The sequence below is a fragment of the Martes martes genome (genome assembly GCF_963455335.1).
Source record: "Martes martes genome assembly, chromosome: 3".
NCBI classification, from domain to species: domain Eukaryota; kingdom Metazoa; phylum Chordata; class Mammalia; order Carnivora; family Mustelidae; genus Martes; species Martes martes.
In genome coordinates, this window is record NC_137890.1 from 134,104,600 (window position 1) to 134,128,175 (window position 23,576).

General features: G+C 35.6%; 1 protein-coding gene across 1 annotated transcript in view; it reads left to right on the top strand.

Moving 5' to 3' along the window:
* Window positions 1-23,576, top strand: part of SCN1A (sodium voltage-gated channel alpha subunit 1) — a 144,565-nt gene that overhangs the window by 59,091 nt on the left and 61,898 nt on the right. Inside the window, exons 2-8 of the mRNA XM_080799409.1 lie at window positions 1,612-1,924; window positions 12,609-12,760; window positions 14,900-14,980; window positions 16,687-16,815; window positions 18,715-18,806; window positions 19,725-19,994; window positions 23,161-23,224. Of these exons, the coding sequence (XP_080655535.1) occupies window positions 1,661-1,924; window positions 12,609-12,760; window positions 14,900-14,980; window positions 16,687-16,815; window positions 18,715-18,806; window positions 19,725-19,994; window positions 23,161-23,224 (1,052 nt within the window). The 5' untranslated portion in view covers window positions 1,612-1,660. The remainder of the gene's footprint in view (window positions 1-1,611; window positions 1,925-12,608; window positions 12,761-14,899; window positions 14,981-16,686; window positions 16,816-18,714; window positions 18,807-19,724; window positions 19,995-23,160; window positions 23,225-23,576) is intronic.

Here is a 23,576-nt window from a genome sequence, read left to right on the forward strand (position 1 = left end):
AAAGTCATAAAAAATATTCCTTTTCCATTCATTTAGATTTACTGATTTAATTTTTCTATTTTTCCAGGCCCTGAGCCGATTACAGGTAGACTGTAAGAAGCTCTGAAAGTTTGGTTAGCTCACTTAGTAGATGGAGGGTGCAAATTCAGTCTTGAATGTTCCACTTGTTTCTGGTCACTCAATGGAAAACATGGTCATAAACCTCGCAGCAGTGGGAACATCCTCCAGTGAAATTTGAGGGCCCTCTAGAACTCCTCACAAAACAGTCATGGCTGCAGTGTTATTATCACAGTTTCTATCCGCCAAAGCTGCAATTAACGGCATCATAGCTTGTTGACCTTAATGAGTTAACAGAGTTTCCAGATAAAACTCATGGCCAAGCAGGAGCTTAGGCTCTGGGAAGTTTTGGCTCTGTAGTATCTCTGAAATTTGAGCTCATATTAAATATACCTTGAAAGAATACATTTGGGATTTGGCTCCTGGCATCAGATCAGATCTGACTCTGCTGTATGGAGTTGAGTGTTGCCTCAGGTCCTCATGATACGTTGAGCACCATGGGACGAGAGCATCAGCACGAATATCATTATTGCTTTAGTGAAGCAAAACACTTCCATCCTTGTTGACCTTATCGCACCCTGGCTTCTTCCCCATCACTTTTTCCTGAAGTAGGAGAATTCTGCTGTTTTCTCTCACCTAAGGCCCAATCCAGGATTGTCTTCCCAGCTTGGTCTTTTTCTCATTCCTAGTCACATAAAGGACATTTGTCCGACATGGAACTGTCTCTTTCCATGTGTATTCAAGAAAGCCAACCCCGGCATGGCTAATGACGTGGGCAGGTCACAGTTCCCGGTGTCTCCATCTCAGGTTAGATCAAGACTCGGGTCTCGGACTCCATCAGTAGTGACTCTCTGGTGGGTTATTAAGGCTGGCTGAGGCAAACAGTTTGATCGGTTTGGCCAGGAGCCACCTGTCAGGGCTGAAGGGTTGGATTTTATATCCTCTCAGAGACAGCGCCTTTCCACTTCTTCCTGTGGATAAGCTCTCCGTTGCCTCTGTGGGGCTATATCCTCATCTGGGTGGCTCACAGAGTGAACAGCCCATTAACGACATGATGGTATTTAGCCTAATGTACTTTAATTAAGGCTATAGTTGAATCACTTTCTTAAGTTATGGCACAGTTCCTGTATCGGCAAAGCACAAGTATTAATAAACATGGGACACTTAACAAAACCCGAGTTAGGAAACAGATCTGTTAAGCCAAAGCCAATGAGGCAGAAAGTAGAATGGTGGTCGTGCGGGGAGGGGGGATGGAGGATTGATATGCGATAGGTATAAAGTTTCAGTCATGCAAGGTGACTAAGTACTAGAGAGCTGCGTACAGCCTTGTGCCCGCAGCTAACAGTACTGTGTTGCACACTTAAAAATTGATTAGAAGGGTAGATCTGGTGTTAAATGGTCTTACTACAAAACAATTTATGTTTAGCAATTCCATTTCAATTTAATTAGGAACAAAAATCCAATCCTCTGGTTCATATTTCATGACCAGAGTTTATAGACATGAAAATCTTCTTTTAATTTCCTTAGAATATCTGCATCCTTTTTTTTTTTTAGGACTTTCATATGCAGAGTAAATGGTAATTAAAATGTGCAGGATGACAAGATGGAGCAAACAGTGCTTGTACCACCAGGACCTGACAGCTTCAACTTCTTCACCAGAGAATCTCTTGCTGCTATTGAAAGACGCATTGCAGAAGAAAAGGCTAAGAATCCCAAACCAGACAAGAAAGATGACGATGAAAATGGCCCAAAGCCAAATAGTGACTTGGAAGCTGGAAAGAACCTTCCTTTTATTTATGGAGACATCCCTCCAGAGATGGTGTCAGAACCGCTGGAGGACCTGGACCCGTACTATATCAATAAGAAAGTGAGTGTTGTTGTTTTTTTTAAAATCAGGCATATTTTACAGCTAATTGCCTACTACATACCTTGGACTATGATAGCACCAATACGTGCCAAATTAGCAGAAAGTCCTTCTGTTTAAGAAATAAAACACATTTGTGTGTGTTCTATGCATATGCATCCACGAGAAATAAATTGATTATATCATAACAGATGGAGCTGTCCCAAATGTACCACAACACACACCTAAAAATAAATGTACGATATAGGCAGGCAGCTAATTGAACAAATTAAAAAGTTCTCCCCGGAGATTGTATTTACCATATAATTTTATGTGTTTTCCGCACTTAAAAATCCAGAAATTATCAAAAGTGATAAATATTTCAAAAATATTAGTATTGGTTTCTCATGGAACAAAATTTGGTGCCACAAGGGTTTTAATTTCTATATCACCTTATGTATAATAAGTCGATTTCCTACAGAAACTTTTTCCTAAATAGGCAAGAACATTCCTATACAAACTACAGTTTTAAAAATTATTCAGAGCAAATAATAATGTACTTTTTCCATTTGGATCCATGTATCTTTGGGGAGTATCCTGGTTAGCAGTAAGAGCCATTAAAACTCACTGTGTCAATCAACTGAACTATGAAACAAACAACTGAATGACTGTATCAAAAAGTGTTAAATCAAAATTTAAATAATGAAAGCTATTCAGCCATTTTTCTCAATATTTTTAATACATAAATATTGCTCGAAATATTTTTATTTCAAAAAATTATTCAATTTTTTGGTGGAAGTATATTGATACTGGCAAGAATTAAAAGAAATATAGTATTCTAAAGAACTTATGATATTTAAATCCCTGCATTTTCTGTATTCATGCCTGCAATGAATACCTTATACTAAGCACCCAGTCGTTCATCATGACCACGATTTCACCAAACCAAGAAGGAAAGCATAGAAAAAGATAAAATCGAAAAAAAAATTATCGTGTTGATTTTAGATTAAATTTATGACTAGTTAATTTGCAACATTTTATTATCTTTTTCACCTTTGTGAACTCTTGGTGAAAGGGGGAGGCAAAAAGATTGTAACATAGCAAACGAAATTTTTTAGTTGGACATGAGCCTTAAAATACGCCCAGAACTTTTAGGGACTCTCTTGGTTGCTGGCATAGTTCTGTATCAGGTTATTCCTTATTAAATGTGTAAGTTTGGCAATTTTAATATGTGGATTAGAGACAGTTTTACAAATTGCTTCTTACTGAGTACTGTAGTTTCAGAGGTAAAAATCTCACTATGTTCAGATTTTTAAAAAAATTTTTCAGGGTATAACCAATTTCAGGACTTACTTTCCCTTTGTAAAAACTGATTTGCCTGTTTTACAGTAAAGAAAGAGATAAAGAATCGTTTTCTATAGATTTCATTATCTTTTATTTAACCTCGCTTTTAACATAATATTATTAAATCTTAGCAGGTAAGAGTTTATCCATTTCATAACTACTATTTAAATTATAAGTTGCTCTTTATCATTCAGTTCTTTGAAAATTAATTCAATACAATATCAAAAGCTAAAACCCAAATTAAGCAAATGATGAGGGGTTTATTTGTATAAGGAAACAACAATGCAGATAATTCAATTATACAAACAACAATGCAGATAATTCAATTATACAATTATACAAATTCAATATATACAAAATTATATATAATTCAAATATACAAATATACAAATTGTATACAATTATACAAATTATACAAACATTTTAACTTATTTAAAATTGCTTCATTCTTGAAGTAATGACTCTGATGGGTTTCTAGACAGACATTCATTCACACCATAGAGTTTGTTTCTTTATTTTTTTAGCCTGTTTAGAGGTGCTGTTATCATGGGTGAGGGGTGTCCGTCCTCAGCCAGGCTTTTGACTACCCCCCAACATCTATGCCCCCACTTTCTGATAGTAATTACTAAAAATTATTAAAGCTACCCAGAGTCTCCCCCTTCCTCAAACAGGGCTGAAATCTAGCATCGCAGCTCATACACCATGTCCTGATTTGTAAAACAGTAAATGAGTACTCCAAGAAAGACCAAACTAATACATGTTGACAAGGACAGCAATTCCTTATGAGGGGAAACCAGATTATCCAATCAATCTTTCTTTCAAATTAAAGAGTTTTCAGACTGGTAACAGTTAATGTCTTGAGGTTGTGTCCCCAAATAAAACACCCCTTGACTGCTTTGTAACAAATGATATAGAATAAAGGATACAAAGGCAGATGGAAAAGAAAATTATGCAAACCCTTTCAAGTATTTAAAAGAAAGGTCTTCAAACTCAGGATGAAAGACCAGTTTTGAAGGAATGACTAGTCAGCCAGATTCTTTTGCTGAAGTAACCCTTATAAACTTTGTTAGGTTCATGTTCAAAGTTGCCTCTAACATCATCTATCCTTATCTTCAAATGCACATTGTGTGAGGAAGGAAAAAACATTTTGGCATTTTGGAACAAATCACATTGTGCAAGCAGGACAACCTGATAAGAAAACTGTTGTTATCAGGAAGGAGTTCTCCCCAAGGTAAAGCATGTCCAGAGCCTTACCACTGGGCTGACATCAAGCAAATGTAAGCCATTCAACAGCAATATAAATGAAACTCTAAAGCACCGAAATCCTTAGAAACTAACATTGCATGCTTAGGACACACAACTAAGCAATGTCTTTAAAATTTCCTTCTTTTGCATTTATTTTCACGTTAAGACTTTCTAGTTGCTGTTAGTTACACTGGTCTCTAGTCTTAAATTTTCTTTCCATAATTGGACTATTTCAGTATTGAGGAGTAGCCTTAAATTCTAAATTAGTTTGCTCTGATGAAAGTTGCAATGCATAGAAAATTAATAGCCTCTTAAAAATAATGAATATTTCTTTTGATATTTGATAACCAGTTTTATTTTCTGACGTGTGTCTGAGATCAGCAGGGCGATCTTCATTAAAACAGTGGATGAAAATGTCACTGCAGAAAATGCTTCTTGGGATGAAATTTCCCACTATTCCTGATAATGGGGATGTGGATTTTATTGCCTGAGTGAGTTGGAATATAAAAATATGAGTAGGCCATTGACTTACTTCCCCAAGGTTTAACTCAAGTACAATAATTAATGAGACATTTATATCCATATGCAAAGTCTCTAGTTTCTTTCTTACTAATATTTGGAATAAACAAAGCAAGCCTACTACAAAAATGGTTGCAGAATCTATTCTTTATGTTATATTTTAAAGTACAGTGGCATTCATATAAGAAATTTATATGTAAGAAATAAGAACAACATAAACTCTAAAGCCCTTTATGATCTTCTAGGAAGACAATGTCATTGAGCTTATGGAAGTGTCATTGCTGATGGTGTATTTTCAGATGGCATATGCCCACATATTTTTATCTTCTTTGCCCTAGTTTAAAATGTGCAACTTATATAATATTCAAGAGTTTTACTAAAATTGTTAAAGTAAGTTAATCCATGGTCACTGATATTGTAGTAACAACTGAAGAGATAGCAATCATCTCATGAACATTCCTCATGCATGGAAGCATTTCCAGACCCTCAGAGGTTTTAAGCCTTCAGCAGTCCACCTAAGAATGAAAAAATGAAATAACAGTGCTCTCAGAACACAGTCACAGAGTTTTCCATATCATGTTAGCTGTGGTCCCATGCTCTTCAAAACAGGATTCCAGGTTCGGTTCCTTTTATTTGTTTATTTACTTCAGCTATGTGGTAAGGCGCATTTAGCTTGTGAACACACCTTTTCTTTCCTAATTTTTTTTCCCACCTTTTTTTTTCATAGCTTGGGTTAATTTTGTACCATTTAGCTATACATTCAAATTCTTCACCTACTCTTTATTACAGAAAACTTCTTTCTTCTCATGTTCTTCTTAAAATTACAGATGACTCATTAGTACCATGGAAGAAAATATCCTTTGTGACAGTGTCCTGGAAATAGAATGAGGTATTTTAGATCTGTAGTGAAAATGGATGTTTGTTAATTATGGAATATAGAAATGTATCCAGTTAAAAATGTCTTCTTTCCTTGATTGTCTCATGGACATTTATGAACAATTTATTCTCCCTTCCTATCAGCTCTTCTAAAAAAAGATGTGGATTGCCTCTTCATTGGAGCAACATGAAGAGTCTTTTATGAATTCGTGATTTCAAATTCATGCCTGGTCTGTTATTGCTACAGGAATTTTAAATTGTTATATTGGGTAGAGAGAGTTGTTTGTTTTGTTTTTAATTGGGATTAGGGAGTTTTTCTTGCAAAAGTAATTTAATAGAAAATCAGAAAAGTAGATGGTAAATAAAAACTTATGATTCCATAAATTGTCTTATGAGCCGTCCCCAATTTATAACTTTTTTGTTTTTGGCATATCATTAGCTCCTCTAGAACTAGCAGTCTCCCAGGCTCTCCCTTCCAACCAAGGCACTGTAGTTGACTTGCAAATCTTTCTCCTCTTCACCCATCATTTCTTCCTTATGCCTCTATCTTCTTTGTCACCTCCCCACCTCTGACTCAGAAACAATCCCAGATGATGATGATGGTAGTAAAATAATGGTTAGAATTTATTAAGCACCTGCTATATTAGGAGGAAACCCTTCAATTGAGAGTGACAAAAATCCAACAGAAACTAGTTTTGAAAACAAACAAGCTAACTCATTAATTAATTAATAAATGTATGTGTGGGGCAAATCTCATTGTAATATCAAAGGATCCAGCAGCTAGAAGAACAACAGCAAGACACAGTCCTTTTCCATTCGGGGCTCTGTTTTCTCCTGGCTCCATTCACAGGCTTGTTCTTCCCACAAGCTGGCAGAAATCTCCACCGGTAGCACCGAGCTAGCATCCTACAGCCTACTCACCCCAAGAAAAAGCCCACTTTTTCTTCAAAAGCTCTAGCCAAAGTCCTGGAACTGATTCTAGTTAGTTCCCATGACCTCCTCTGAACCAGTTCCTGTAGGCTGGGGTATGTGATGGGCTCATTGAGCAGATTAATGCCACATGCTGACCTGTGTTGCCAGGGGGTGGGTCAGTGCCACCCGAGCCACGTGCGCAGACAGTGGAACAGGGGTGTTCGCCAAAACGAGGAGCCAGAGGCTGCTGAAGGAGCTGTGCCAGGCAGGCAAAAATTAGAACTCTGTCCTCAATGCACTACCTATCAGGGTATTTACAGTTCTACTTTAATCCTCATGTCCTTCCCAGATAACTCTTGTCTTTATTTTAAAATAATGAAACTGAGGTGAAGTAATTTGCCTAAGATCACAAAGCTATTAAGTAACAGACACTAGATTTAAAACAGATCTGTCAGCTTCTGTGGCCCATTGCCATGCTACTTCGGGTGTGCAGTCTTTGCATTGATAACACTGGTGGAAAAGAAAACTCAGTAATAGAATATATATAAGCCTACTGCTGCTTTTCCTGCCCCCCCCCACCCCCACCCACACCACTGCAGGCTGTACCCTTCATCTCCTAGGTTGGCAATATTTCCCAAACATGACTTGTTGCTTCCCTATTTCTCTCAGTCAGGGCCATGGCTTGTCTTTGTGAAAACTAAAATCTTTAAGACTCTGTAGGTTGATATCAACTTCTAAAATAATTAGACAATTACATTTCCTACCAGATTCTAATAGGGTGATAAACCCCTTTTTTTTTTCTCAAAGAGGACAGATTTGGGTTACTTAAATTATGTGCCTCTGTAAAGAAATACATTTAATTTGGGATCTGAAGGGTAGTAAGGAGAGGAAGAGAAGTCTTCTAGGGAAAGGGAACCTACAAATGGACATACAATGTCGCTGGGCTGTAATAAGTAGGAAGAGAATAAGATGTGGTTGGGGTCAAGGCTAGAAAAAGGTGCTTTGAAGTGCATTATTAAACAGTTTTTTAAGGGCAAAATGAATTCTCAGTAGGACTTAGGTTAGAGGAGTGACATGGTCCACTTTATATGTTTAATGATCAAGTTGGGAGACTTTATGGAAGCTTGGTCTAGAAAATAATGGCTGGGATCTGAATCTATTTTAGAGGTGTGCAAGTATCAGATGGCATTGTTTTCTCAATATGAAATTTGGGAGAAAAGATACAGCAATAAATTTCCAATGTGAAAATTGGTCCTGCTTTCAAATATGCAAGTGTTAGTGTGTGTATGTATTTGAGAACAGGCGAACACACACTTTTCACCTTTTAATTCTCGCATTTTTCTAGCACTTTAGAATTCATCAAGGGCGTTCCCATCTTTTCTATTCAGATGTAGAAACAACAGGGAACAATCAGCTCAAAGTTCTGACACAGCAAGTCTGCAGTAGAACTGGGCCTCAAACTAGTCCTTTTAGTCATGAAAAATTGAGCATATCACAATAAACCATACCCACAGTATAGGCTGAAGATACAGGCTGGGAAATATTTGACCTCCAGATTGTATTTGCACCTGTGGTTACAGTCTCTCTTCTCCCAGGTGGAGGCAGAGGCTAAGAGCCTAGCTGGGCACCTCCTGTGGGGTTGTCTCCTGCGCTGGCCCCACCCCCACCATTACACACAGCTAAAGCCCAGGGACAAGCAACTTTACAGATTCTTCCCGGGTTCAAATTCTTCTCTTTTGCATGAGTTTAAACAGAGATTTAAAAAGACAAAACAAAACAAAACAAAAAACAAAACACAACTAATTGTGAGGTATTGAGCCCACGGATACGTTTGGTTTGACTCATGAAATATTATTTATTTTGAATTAGTTTCCAAGACCTATAAATCAAGAGATTACACACACACACACTTATGCATACATGCATGCACATATGATTGGCATATTTAGGATTTCTCTTATAATATCAGATCTGGCATCACTGGTTTGCATACCAAAAATTGATAGGGACCTCCCACGACCTAGTCTCTGGGGCCTTTTGGCTTGTGATCCCTGGCTTAAAGAATACATGTGGAATTGGGTGAAGGCCAGCTACTAAAGTGTGGGCGCTCCACAGGCAGGCAAATGCCACTGGTTGTTCTTTAGGCTGCTTATCCCCAGCCTAACGGGGAAAAATAGAATAAGACCAAGAGAGAAAAAAAATGTTTAAATGTTTCATGCTCCCTTCAGTCATCAGGTGGTGAACCTGTGAGACAGTTTCCGTTCCCCACTGAGCCAGAAAAGGAGGGAAATCTTGGCTGGAATCCACAGGTTATCACAAAATAGGCAAGGATGTAGGTAAGACCCTTTAGAATGCCCACGGTGGGGAGGAAAAAGTATTAGATGCCATGGAGTTGGCCCAGATGAGGAACGTTCCCAGAGATAGGCACTAATGGAATCTCTTGACTTTCTATGAAGTTCTTTACATCCAAAACATCTGTCCTCTTGCCATGTGGTGGCTTTCATTCAACACCTCCCTTCTAAATCTCTTCTCAAACCAGCAGCTGAGAACCAGGAAAAGGTTGATTTCTCTTCTGGCAGAAGATAAAGCCGGGGAATTTACCTCATTCACATGTGGGGGTAAGAAAGGTGCACCTGACAGCCCAACTTGGAATTCTTCTGCCATTTGCAGCGTTACATGTTCTTTTATGCAGTGATAAGGTTTCGTAGTACCATTAATACAGAATTCCTTTTCATTAAGAGTTACAGAGGCTTTTGAGTGGTATGTAAATATATATGTATATGTGTATATGTATATGTATGTGTATATATATATATTCTTTCTGTAGGAAAATATACTCAAAGTTTCAAACAACTGATTTCCATATATATTTTTGGAGCATAGTGTATGTACAAGTTGGAAATCGTTCTAAATTTTGAGGCTAAAGCACAAATTTAATCAACCAAGAGTATATTCTATATTTTCTGTTGTTCATGATCATTGTTAACCTTTCTCTGTTACTTTTGCCAGGGCGTTTTCTTTAAGAACAGGAAAATGGAGTAAATTTAGAGGCAGTCCTGTTATTTTGGTAATTTTTTGATGTTTAGATAAATACAAAATCAGACCTTAAACTGAAACTATTTACTGTAAGGAACATGGCCCCTAGATAAAAAGAAAAGTTACGATAGTGGACATCTTTAGAAAAAGAGACTGGAAAATTATGGCTTGTTAAATTCAACATCCACCTTAGAAAAAAATTATAAACAAATCATTTTATAAAAACTCAGAGACAAAATCACTCAAGAGCAACAAGCACAGATTCATAAATAGCAATTTCTACCAAACTATTTTAACATAATTGTTTCCTTATTAACTATGCATCTAGGTCAAGGGGAAGGATTTTAATGCATATTACAACACAATTATTGGCAATCTGGGCAACTTTAAATATTGCCCGTTAAAAGATATGGGTTCACAGCCCTGCTACTGAAGAATCACCTGAGTGATTTACTAAAAATACACAATATTAGGCATCAGTTCAGTTTACTGAACTGCAATCATGGCAACTTTACGAGCTAAGAATATGTATTCCCATTTTTCAAAAGAGACAAATGACCTGCAGGAAAATGAAGTAACTTGTCCAGGATCGCAGTGCTGGAAGGCTGAGGCGTCCCGTTTGAGCCAGGCATCTGACTCCAGAGTCTACACTCTCAATAACTAGAGAAGTTCAACTGAGTCCTATTTCTGCTTTCCTCCCGTCGCTCTCCAGATTGTCAGACCGTTGGGTAGCAGGGGTGTTTGCCTGTTTTTCTTGGTTTGCCTTTCAAATCAGAAATGCTTTTTACCTTGCTGAACTAGCAGTGTTATGCATGGTGTACGTCTAGGTCTGTATTGCCAAATGCAATAGACATTAGCCAAGTGTGGCTACGGTACTTTCCATGTGGTGAATCCAGACTTGAAAGATGTAGAATTGGTATGAAAAAGAAAAGATGTAAAATGCTTCAATAATTTTTAATACTGATATCATGAAATGATAATATAATGGATATAGTAGGTCAAAGAAAACATTCTTAAAGTTAATTTCACTTGCTTCTTTCCTTTCTAAAAATATGGCTCTTGGAAAACTTGTAATCACATATGGGCTCAGATTTGTAATTCACATATTTCTATTAGACGGCTCTGATCTAGGTAAACCTTCGCTTATCCTTCTAGATTTTCTTCCGTTGGCTGACATAGTTGAACATTTACTAGTATAAAAATTTCTTGGGGTCTTATCTCTCTTTGTTCCCCTTGTAAACTGTAGCACAGAGCTTTGCAAATATTGTGCTAAACAGTTCATTTCCATCTTTTGCACTGAAGTTTGGTTAAATTAATATTCAGATCTAAACCATTTCCATGATACTTTCCAGGTATTTGTCGTGCTCATACAACAGCTTATCATATAGGAGCTCAAAAAATGCTACTTGAGTTTGATAACTATATAGGAAGTGGTCAGTGACAAACCTGACCACCATCTAATGTATGGAGAGTTATACTCATACAAATATATCCTTAAAGTGATAGCTCATACATAGAATCTCATTTCTGATCAGTCAAAATGCTATGTTTTGAAATTTGTTCTGAGGCACATAATTACTCACACGTTAGAATGATTTCATGAATTTTCTGCAGCCATGGGCTGTAAAGAAAAGTCTATTTCAAGCTTGATGCCATTTCTCAGCCTTTCTCCTCTACCACCAATTTTGGACTTTTTCTTTGGTATTGAAGGGACTTCGTGTGGTAAATATTATCCTGAGGAGTTGTGATAATGAAATTTTTATTGAACTAATTAGATTTAAAAGATACTAAGGTACTATAAGAAGCCATCCAATACATTCTTTTAAAAAAATCAATGCCGAACTATTCATTCAGAATCAGTTAAGATGGTAAATTTTATGTTACATGATTATTAGTAAATGCCTTAAGAAACACAGTCAGAATCCTTCATTATATGTTATATATATTGTTGTATGTTGCTACTTAATTTTTTTTCTCTGCACACTGCCAATTGCTCTTGAATACATCTGATTTTTGGAATGTGATTCCATCCACATTCACGGACCCTAGGTTCTTTAGGGGTTTTAGCTTTTCCTCTGTGCTAAAAAAGCACTACATGAGATGAGCAGTCACTTGGGATTAGAATTCAATGTGTCAGCTAACTCAGAAATCCCAATACAGAATTTAGCACTCCTGGTCAACAGATACTCTCCAGGGAGCTTGGCTTCCAAAAATCAATTATTGGATTGTGTCCATCTAATGCCAGAGCAGGTTTGTTGGTGGCTGTTTTTATTTCCTATTACCCATGGAGTGATGATATTTATTTTAAAGAATAAAGAGCTAAAAATTAATTTCAAAAAAATTATTAGTTCTAGTGAATGATTTTGCTTTCTACAGGATTAATTTCCAAGATATTTGAATTGGGAAAGCTGAAACCACTATAAAAGGAATGTAGTGTCTTCAGGGTCTTAGAATGACATGAAATGAAATATCCACCCATTTAAGACTCTCATTTAACTCAGATATTTAAGATAAGTAAATAAATAAATAATAAATAAATAAATTCTCTTGGCCAAATTCCTTATGTATCATAAAATTGCGGGTAAGTATCAGGTACAAGGTAAGTGACACCATGGGCTGTCCTCTCCAGTTAAGAGATCCAGGGGTAGCTTGTCTGCATGGTGCGCTCTGGAAGACGCAGCATTGGAATAAGTTGTGATGACAAATAACAGAAGTAGGCAACAGAGTTTAAATGGTCTATACTTTTATACTTCTATGTTGTGTTCCTATCTTACAGACTTTTATAGTATTGAATAAAGGGAAAGCCATCTTCCGGTTCAGTGCCACCTCTGCCCTGTACATTTTAACTCCCTTCAATCCTCTTAGGAAAATAGCTATTAAGATTTTGGTACATTCATATCCTTTTCAAGTGATCAATATTAACTATTTGTGTGTAAAATCTGTAAGTGCTTTGTAGCTAAATATAAAATTGGCTTGGGAAATGTCCATATTCTATGGCTTTTATCACTCATTTTGTATCTTCTTTTGTCATATAAGCCTTATTCTTACAGTTTATTAGTCATATGGGTGACACTGAAACTTACAATGTCTTTAATATCATATATGTATATTTCAAATATATATTCTACATCAGTCTGTAACATTTCCTATATATATCTTCTTAAAAATACTTGCACATATTGAGTCTTACAAATCTAGTGTAAGGTAGCCATATTTATCCATATCATCTTTGTACAAAGTTCGTGATTATCTAGAATTTGCAGTGAATAATGATATAATGACAGAAAAATCTATTTCCAGAGCCAAATTTAGACATATCTATTATGTAAAGCACCTTAGTGTACCTTAGAATAAACCTTTAAGTTTATTTTCTATGGGAGAATGTCAGGGGGCTTTGGCCAATACTTAGTTAATTCTTGAGCTTTCCTAATGAAATCCATGAGGAAATACTGGAATATTGGCTGAATTTCAAATTTAAATCATTGAATTATGACTGTCATGGAAAACTGATTGCTTAGTAAAGACTCTGGAAGTTAATGAAAGAAGCTGAGATTATATTTCCAAATGGTCTTTAGGGATTTGACTTTGTGATTTCCATTGGTGTTAAAAACAGACTCCAACTAAATTCATCTATTCATATTCACTGGCAAAAAAACTTTATTTCTAAAATAAATATTTTTATTTATTATTATTATTTTATTTTATTATTATATAAAATAAATAATTTTATTTTATTATTATATAAAATAAATATTTTACTTATTTATTATCACCAAAGCCATTTGATGGCTTTGGTGATAATAAATATAAAACTACTGTTGTAATTTTCATAAACACGTACTACCTGATTTTTTTTTGAAAGTTTCTAAATCTGAAAAGGCCATTCTATTTTTAACCTGATAGCAAGAGATTCCTTAGTGGTATAAATATAATGTTATTAATAGTAAAAGTTTCAAAACATAAAAATTCTGTGTTCAAGGTTTTTACATTTGTGGAGGTAACCTTATCCTAGTTTGTACTCCTAGTGCCATCATGTGGTCATTTGATGAAAACTTCCTTTTTCACTTAATGGAAAATTTTTGTTTTGGCAGTAAACTGTAGTGGAAAGAATATTGGATATGAAGGCAGGACACTTGTGTTCTACTGCTCAGCCAAGTTATCTAATTTCTCCAGAGCTTAGGTCTTATTTCTCTGATTTCTGAAATATAGTGATTAAACTAGGTGTTTTTCAAGGTCCCTTTCAGCTCCATAATTCTGTTATGTTTAGTGATTTATTTGAGCCAACACTTGGATCGTATCTAGGAACATTTAGGCCTGTGCCAACTACCTTGCACATTTTAACTCATGTCATCTGTGCCTCAAACTGATGAGGTCTATACTTGATTAGCTACATTGTAGGAAAGTCAGTGGAGACATAAGATTCTGTGGCAAGAGTGGCTGAGTGACTTGCCCAAGATCACTTTTATGTGGAGTTTTAATTACACTCATTTCACTTTAAGTCCTGGCCTTCTGGAATCTTCACTTTGACTCATATTCAATATGGCTGCACTTGAACAAACTCCGTCAAACTAGGGCAACCCTACGCTCAGCACTGTGCTGTACTTACTTGGACTACTTATTTTTTAGTGTATCGAACTTACTCTATAACATGTATTTAAGAAATTACATATTGCATGTGTGTGCTTTCCTTCACAATTTACTATTTTAGTCAACCTGAATTAGTTCAGATTCAAATTAGTTCAGATCAGTTTTCTTTGCTCAGAATCTATGCCGCTTCAGATTGCACAGTTTCCCCACCAAAGTTCTCTGGGAGGTTAACATACTGATTCAATAACAGTATCAAAAGCAACATTTGATACTTACATAAAGCTTTCTCATACATTATCTCACTTCGTCTATACAACTGCTCTGTGAGGGTGATATTATTGCCCACATTTTACAGATGACAAAACCAAAATGTGGCATCTTAGCCAAACTACAGTTTGAGCTTTTAATGTTTTATATAATATAATACATGGATTTGGATTTTCTTTTGTGTGTTCCTTAACAATTACCTACATTATTCAGCATGCTCATTATGTGCACTATTTTGACAAACTGTGTGTTTATGACAATGAGTAACCCTCCTGACTGGACAAAGAATGTAGAGTAAGTTCAACTTATATTTAAACCACCTACTATGTGAGCATGTGTGTGTGTGTATGTGTGTGTGTGTGTGTAGCTATAACTATATAGAGATATATAGACATGTGTATCTGTATCTATATATTTAAGATTTTGAAACTATGCCTCCAAACAAAACTGTGTACCTTCCAAACAAAACTGAAGAGCATTTTATACATATATATGTGTATATATATATATATAAGATATAGATATCTTTTTATATATATATATATATATATATATATATATATATATATACTCTTATACAGCCATTTCTAAGCACAAGTACAAAGCAGGAAGACAAATGACATTGGCCCTCAGGGCTGTTGGTGTTAAATCTAATACCTATCCTTTACTTATATTTGATTATCAGAATCCCATCATCCTTGGACACTCACCATTTTTCCTTTAGGATCTACAGCAGCCAAAGCAAATGTTTTGAAAGCCATTGCAGAAATGAGCCAATATGGTAGATCTTGATTCCCATTAAATTCCAGATGAAGTCAGTGAGTTCAGAAATCAACAGGGGCTGTTACACAGCCCATAAGAAGACAATGTTGAGCCTCTTCAAGTTTTCATTGCCATCAGGCACATCTACTTTATGTCAGGCCTCTGTCGGTTTCGAGCATTGTCATCAAAAAAATTCATTGAAAAAAAAATCCCCAAATTTGGGATTTTACAACTTGAAAATTCAATAAACTGAGAGCTAAACTAACTGAAGTGAAAGTAATGGCAGTGTTTTTGGAAACTAGAAGCATTACTAACTGCACTGAGGACTCTGATCTGGGATTCCTCTGAGGGCAGAGAGGCTGGGTTTGTGTTATGTCCTGCAGGGTCCGCGCCCTGCCCAGGTTCTAACCACTCTTGCTCGGCAGCTGCTGACCCTGAAAACAACCACCACGAGGGTATGCCCAAGAGCCCCTTCCCTTCTTGGACACTCCCAAGTTGAAGCCAATCTGAAAGAAACAGAGATCCTACAGGAAATAATAAAATTTACATACAAAGAAGACTGAAGTATTGAAGTTAACATGTGAGACTCATCGATCTACAGGCCCCCTGGTTTCTGTGACTTGATTCTCTAACTTCTGAGTAGAAGGTCAAAACTTTGGAAACATCTAAATTTCTGAGTTACTCCAACATTTTATTCTAAATTAAATTTTTACCACTTATGACCCTAGAAATATCCTATTTTGATGTTAACAAAATCTTTTTTCCAAGTTAATTAATTGTCTGTTCTTGTAGAAAGAGAAAAGTACAAGACTTGCTAACTTGTCACTGCTCTCTCATTCATAAAACATGACTGAAATTAGCTTTTTACTTTCTAAAGGAAAATCATTTTATGCTTCTGCAATATTATTTGTTGGCCACTCCGTCATGTGAATGTACTGGTAATTTTCAGGAGGTTCTAGTCATTTATGTCAATGCTAAGACATTTCAGACAATAGCTACATAGACTTGATACAGCATGTATTTCTTACTCTGCATTTTGGACACTTTAAAAACAACTCTTTGTATCTTAGGGAGTGAATTTAAATTTAGGGGTATGTTTTATTTCAATAAAAATAACATCAACTTGCTTAGATTCCTTTTTAAATAATCCTCTATTCCAATGACAGAGTGGTAAGAAATTGATATACTATAAGAGAAAATCATTGCTTTATCAATTCTTTTTGGATACTTGCCTCCAGGTACACCTTCACAGGAATATATACTTTTGAATCACTTATAAAAATTATTGCAAGGGGCTTCTGTTTAGAAGACTTTACTTTTCTTCGGGACCCATGGAACTGGCTCGATTTCACTGTCATTACATTTGCGTAAGTGCTTTTTTTGAAATTGTAAGATAGAATGCGGTTTGGCTTTCTATGAGTGCTTATGTTTTTAAAAGACTAAGCTTGCTTTAACTGAAAAATACCTTGGTGTGATTTGTACATTTAAGCGCCTCATCTTATTTAGCACAACAGAAGTCAAAGTGGCATTTCTCTTTGGCATACAACCTCTGCAGGGAGGTGAAGTTACAATTTCCACGTGGAACAAACATGTCAGCAAACCTCATACGTGCCACTTGTTCAACACACACAAAACCCCTTCCACATGCACATAATATGAAAGCACAGGTGTATTCATAATACATCTGTGAAAGTACTTCTAAAAATTAGAGCTACAAACAACTCCTGGCTGCGCAAATCTTTATTGACCTTACTTATATTATGTATTCTCTCTTTTTTTTTTTTTAAAGATTTTATTTATTTATTTTTTTATTTGAGAGAGAGAGAGAGCCTGCAAGCAGAGGGAGGGGAGGAACAAATAGACTCCATGCAGAGCACGGAGCCTAACGTGGGGCTTCATCTTACAACCCTGGGATCATGACCTGAGCCGAAATCAAGAGTTGGATGCTTTACCGACTGAACCACCCAGACGCCCCTCTCTCTGCCTTCTTTTATTAGTGTGGTAGAATAAGGGAATATAAGCATCTATGAGCATCAAAACATTATGACAGATAAAACTAATAGGGAAAAATAAGGTATTTAATATATTATGTATCTAATAGACTAAATTTTTATTTCATCAACAAATCGGTTTTGAAGACTTAGGAGCAGGCACGTTCTCCATCTCTTCCTATTCCCCACCCGATCCCATTTCTTTCTTCTTCTTTTCTTTCCCTTTATGATTTTCTTCATATTGTCTTACCCTCAGCCTAAACCTTATCTTCAGCTCCCATCCAGATACACTCAGTAATATGCACACTTTCTCCATCTGTCTCCTTTTTTTCCTAGTGGTAAACTTGCCCAAGGAAGCAGAGACTCGGGAGGAGTAATCAAAGGTCGTTGAGGAGTAGGTGAAATGAGTGTGGCAGAAGGTGGTCAGTGTCCACCTGCCCTCACTGTTTCTTCAGGAGCTGGTTTTCTTAGCTTCTTGTAGGCCTAATGGGGTAGATTGGAGGAGAAGCAGGGCTGCCATACCTAGGGCTCCAAATGCTGCCTGTCTCATCTTATTTCCATAACTAGTTAGGATAAGCCCGTTCTTCCCCATTCCTTCTGGCTTTAGTTCCAAAGAAAGCGTGTTGAGACAATGTTTTTTTGAGACTAAAGTAGCAGTAATTCCAGGCCTCAAAAAATCAAAAAATCTTGTTCTTACCTTGCCCAACTTTCACTTAGGAGTTGCACTAGAAAAACCTTTTCATGTACAGATAGTCAGTAAGGCAATCTGCCTTTTCCTGCCTAAATTTCTCTTGGATGATTTCATGCCCTCCCCACTTTTTTTAAAACTGAAACCCTGAAACTATAGCCAAGAATTATTTCTGTTTACTCAATTCTCCTTAGTTACACATGATGTTGGTTATATTGTTTGCCAAAATAGCAACAGGATTATATACTTTATGAAGTTCACATCTATGAACAGCCTTAAATTACATAGGTTAAGGAAACAAAATTATCATTTTGAGGCACCAAGAAGGTCTTCATGAAAGGTCTAAGAAAATAATATAAACCCTGCTTAAATCTTGAATAACTCTGATTTAATTCTACAGGTATGTAACAGAATTTGTAAGCCTAGGCAATTTTTTAGCTCTTCAAACTCTCAGAGTCTTGAGAGCTTTGAAAACTATTTCTGTAATTCTAGGTAAGGAGTGATTGGTGTGAAGCACAAGGCTCCTTGTACCTACAACTTTTTCTTTGTATCCTGTTATTGTGTTGTGTGTGAACTCCCTATTACAGATACGTGACAGAGTTTGTGGACCTGGGCAATGTCTCAGCGCTAAGAACATTCAGAGTTCTCCGAGCACTGAAAACAATTTCAGTCATTCCAGGTGAGAGCTAAGTTAAAAACTGGGACTGACCCATCAAGTTTTTTCAGTGACATTGTCTTTGCTTGGCAGCATTACAGAAAATCAAGAATCATAATAAAGTAATCAAATCATATCAAATCATAATCGAAATCAAGTGCTTTACAGGAAATAATTCTTATTTCTTGGACTAAAGTTTTTTATGTTTTTCTACTTTTTATCAGCCTAGGAGTTTAATAGTGTTTTTTATGAGATACTGAAATATATAGTCTGTGTGTGATTCGTACTTAGAGATGTCATGTTTTGTTTTCTTTTTCTCCATGTCAGTTGTACCAAGGATTCGGTCTCTACTGAATGTACCAATTTGTAATTTCTTGTTCATTGTAGGTATTGATGTTGATGTATACACAATATAAATCCTAATATTGCTTTAAAAGACAGGAAATAAGATAATAAAGAGTAACATGAGTCTGCATAAAGGATTTATTATCTGAAGGTGTAGTCATACACTTTCACCACATACACCACCTCCAGAATTACAGCAAAACTTTTCCTATTTATAAATAGGCATTTAAGAATATGTGTTCAGGTAATTTGCTATGAAACTGATAACTGATCCTAATGAATGTACGGGGTGAGTTTCATTAGCAAAAAGGAGAAATACAAGAGCCTTTTCTTAATATAGGCTTCATGAAGACCATGAATCTCCCATTATTTTCTCTCAACATAATGGGCTATGACCTTCATTCCAATGTTTGGATCATTGTGTTTCCAGAGCTTATCTCCTTAGTACTTTAGCCTACCATGAAGTGTTGCTTTTCCACTAGTATTATAATTATTTTCAGACTGATGGATGAAACATATGGTTTCAAGAAAATCGAGTGAAGTTTAGTTTCTTTCCAACCTTCGAAGTCTTCATAGTCATAGCCTTCTTTCTTTAAGGCCTGAAGACCATTGTGGGGGCTCTGATCCAGTCGGTGAAGAAGCTCTCCGACGTCATGATCCTGACTGTGTTCTGTCTGAGCGTGTTTGCCCTGATCGGGCTGCAGCTGTTCATGGGCAACCTGCGGAATAAATGTGTACAATGGCCTCCCACCAATGCTTCCCTGGAGGAACACAGTATAGAGAGGAATGTAACTATGAATTACAATGGCACACTTGTCAATGAAACTCGCTTTGAGTTTGACTGGAAATCATATATTCAAGATACAAGTAAGAATATTTGTTATGTAAATTTATTTTTTCATTGTTGATTTGCCTTCCACCAAGGCATAAAAAATTTTCTGAAAATGATTGCATAATAGATTGTGATCTCTTAGTCATCACACCAATGGTTTGCATATACACTTAATTATTTTATTGATAACTGTTCTAATTTTGACTCCTAAATGCCATTTCCTATGGTATCATTATATGGGAGGCTGAAAAATTCAACTGCAAAGAATGTAAGTAAAATTTTCTCTTTTATTTACTTCTCGTATTTGCCAGTGGCAATGTTTCAAAAGCAGGCGCAGAACATAATTCATGGGGAAAGGAGTGTCTTTTTTAAAGAAAAGTATTAAATATATAAAACTTAGTCTTTAGATGGGCTTATATCTTTATTATTTTAAGGTGATGAGTAGTACTTAGGAAAAAAAAACAAAGAAAAAGCCTTAGTGACTGCTTCGTAAAACAAGTAAGATTAGTCATGAAGAATTACTTGTAGTTGGATAATTCTTAAAGTCGTGATAGCATAATAAAAAAACCTACTTAGTGTCTTTTTATAGTCGGAGATCTAGAAAATACTTTGGAGGATACAGATTAACTCTTTCATGACATTAGTGATATGCCAACAAATAATTTGCAAGTAGTTACAGATCTCTAGGTTAAGAAAAATACTTGTCCCTTATTTACTTCATATATGCCAATGAGTCCACTTCTGTCACCAACTCCCTGAAATCTGTTATTTTTTTTTTTTTTCCTCTTCATCTGAAATCAAGGAACTAACTATGAGGATACCACTTAGGGTTTATTCTCTCTAGTGAAAATGTGCTGGACTCCTTTTCTCTTATGGTCAAAGTAAAAGAAATCCTAAATATCTGAGGCATTTTCAGCTCTATAAACTTGTACTTATCTTTTTGCCTAATAAGGCTCCATCTGTTGAAAAGATGATTTTACGTTGAATGCAAATATAAATAAAATGGTTTGTCCTTTAAAGTAATAGAAAATCAAATTGGTTAAAATTAAAGATAAACTTTATAACTGAAAGTTGTCTTTTCTTCAAATTAAGCTTCCAGATCATTGACATTAGTGGCTAAAACTTCATTTATAAATACGTGATGTCAAAAACTCATCCAGAGTGTATCATATCCCTTTCACTGCATTTCATTTTCATTGAAAGTTAAGAAATACTCTCCAAATTTACTTGTCTATGTTAGAAGAAGTAAAGACATAAGCAATGGAAGTATTTCCCACGGTGTGTTTTTGTATCCTCTATAGAACTATGCATAGAATAAATTTCTCTGAAAATTTAACATCTAGAAAATATTTCTTTTTATAAAATCCAAAATTTTTCTTCTTGAAACTTGATTATAGGGATGCTTGGGTGGCTCAGTCTGTTAAGCATCTGCCTTTGGCTCCGATCATGATCCCATAGTGTTGGGATAGAGTCCTGCATTGGGCTGCTTGCTCAGCAGGGAGCCTGTTTCTCCTCTTCTCCTGCTTGCTGCTCCCTGTTTGTGTGCTCTCTCTTTCTGTCTCTCTCCCTCACCCTGACAAATAGAAAAATAAAATCTTAAAACAAAACAAAACACTTGATTATTTAAATGTTATGATCTCATCCTTTTTTATAGCTTTGTAGTAGTGTGTGTGTGTGTGTGTGTGTGTGTGTGTGTACACCACATCTTCCTTATCCATTCATCTATTGATGGACATTTAGGTTGCTTCCATATCTTGGCTATTGCAAATAATGCTGCAATAAACATAGGGGTGCATATATCTTTTCAAATTAGTGTTTTCATTTTCTTTGAGTAAATACTCAGTAGTGGAATTAGAGGGTTTTATTTCACTAAGCAGTGAAATAAGTCAGACAGAGGAAGACAGATACCATCTGCTTTCACTCATAGGTGAAATCTAAAATAATATGATAATAAATGAATAAGAAAATGAAGAACAGACTCAGACCTATAAATATAGAGAATAAACTGATGGTTGCTAGATGGGTAGGAGTGAAAGGTTGGCCAGAATGGGTGAAGGGGAGTGGGAGACACAGGCTTCCAGTTACAGAGTGAGTAAGTCACAGGAATAAAAGGCATAGCATTAGGAAAATAGTCAATGATACTGTGATAGCAATGTGTCAGGACAGAAGGTAGCTACACTTGTGAACATAGCATAACGTAGAAACTTGTGGAATTACTATGTTGTACACCTGAAACTAAAGCAACATTGTCAACTTTACTCAAATTTTTAAAGTGATGATTTAATTTGATACATTTCTCTTTTTGTCATCATTTCACTTATTTATTCAATCAACTTTATTGAAAGGCTGCTGGGCCCTAGCAATAGTAATATGGAAATAACTAATGATCAGACTTTCTTTCAAGGAGTAACAATATTTGTAAAGAAATAATTACAATATAGGACAATGAGTATGATAGTAATGGAAGTAGCTACATATTACTGGTAACACAGTGAGAGGAGTTCTTGATTTTGCCATTCTTTAGGGGGTAGGAAGTGGAGAATATCAAAGAACAATTCACAAAAGAAGTGATATTCAACTTGATATTAAAACAATCTAAGGAATTTGTCAGAGGAAGAAAGCTTTGAGATAATAGTCATCCCTAGTAATTATTTTAGCTTTACTATTTAACACTTTTTATTACATTTTTTTAGCAGATTTATGCACCTTTTGCTATAAGCTGTCTCTGATATATTCTGGAAATTGATACAATGTAAATTAAAATTAACTGTTAAATATTTATAAATAGTGTTTAAATATACAGGAGAAAGAAAAGATACAATCCCTTTATTGTGAAATGTGTGGCCTTTTTGAAAAACAAAGGAATCTGTTGTGCTTATCTATTTTTACAGAATGAAATCTTTCTTTTTTCACAAGGGTGGTGGGAAAAACATTGATACCTTTTAAATTTTTCTGCTAGCACCTGTGATTATCACTAATTTTACATTCACAAAGAACAAATGCTTTCTATTATTAAGTATCCAATCCTTATAGTACAATATCTAGTATTTAGAGGGAGAAGTGGCAAATACCTGTGTCTTTGAATGAATTATATAATGTATTTTAAATTACTCTATGAATCCTAAAAGTTGGGCCTGATCTTGCTTAAATTTTGCCATGTAATGCAAATGCTCATCATTTGACTTTCTTTTTTCTGACCAGGATATCATTATTTTCTGGAGGGTGTTTTGGATGCACTACTATGTGGAAATAGCTCTGATGCAGGGTAAGCCAATAATTTGTATGTGCTTGTATATGTGTATACTCTATTAATACTTATTTGCTATAATTAATATTACTTCTAAGGTAAGGGATTATTCAAAGATTAGGCAAGCTTCTATGTTTCATAAAACAAGGAATAATACTTTTACTTTAATGCTGTGTCCCTTAGAGTAGTATATGGCAACTCTAGAGGCTTCATAGTAGGGAAAATGAATTAGAGTGTGCTAAAATGCTAATTATCAACAGAAAATAGTTTTGTAAAATATTATTAAAAATGCTAGGCAATATTTTAATGATGACATCAAGAGGCTAGTAAAACTATGTTATGTCAAAAGCTGGGAAATATGTTACTTACT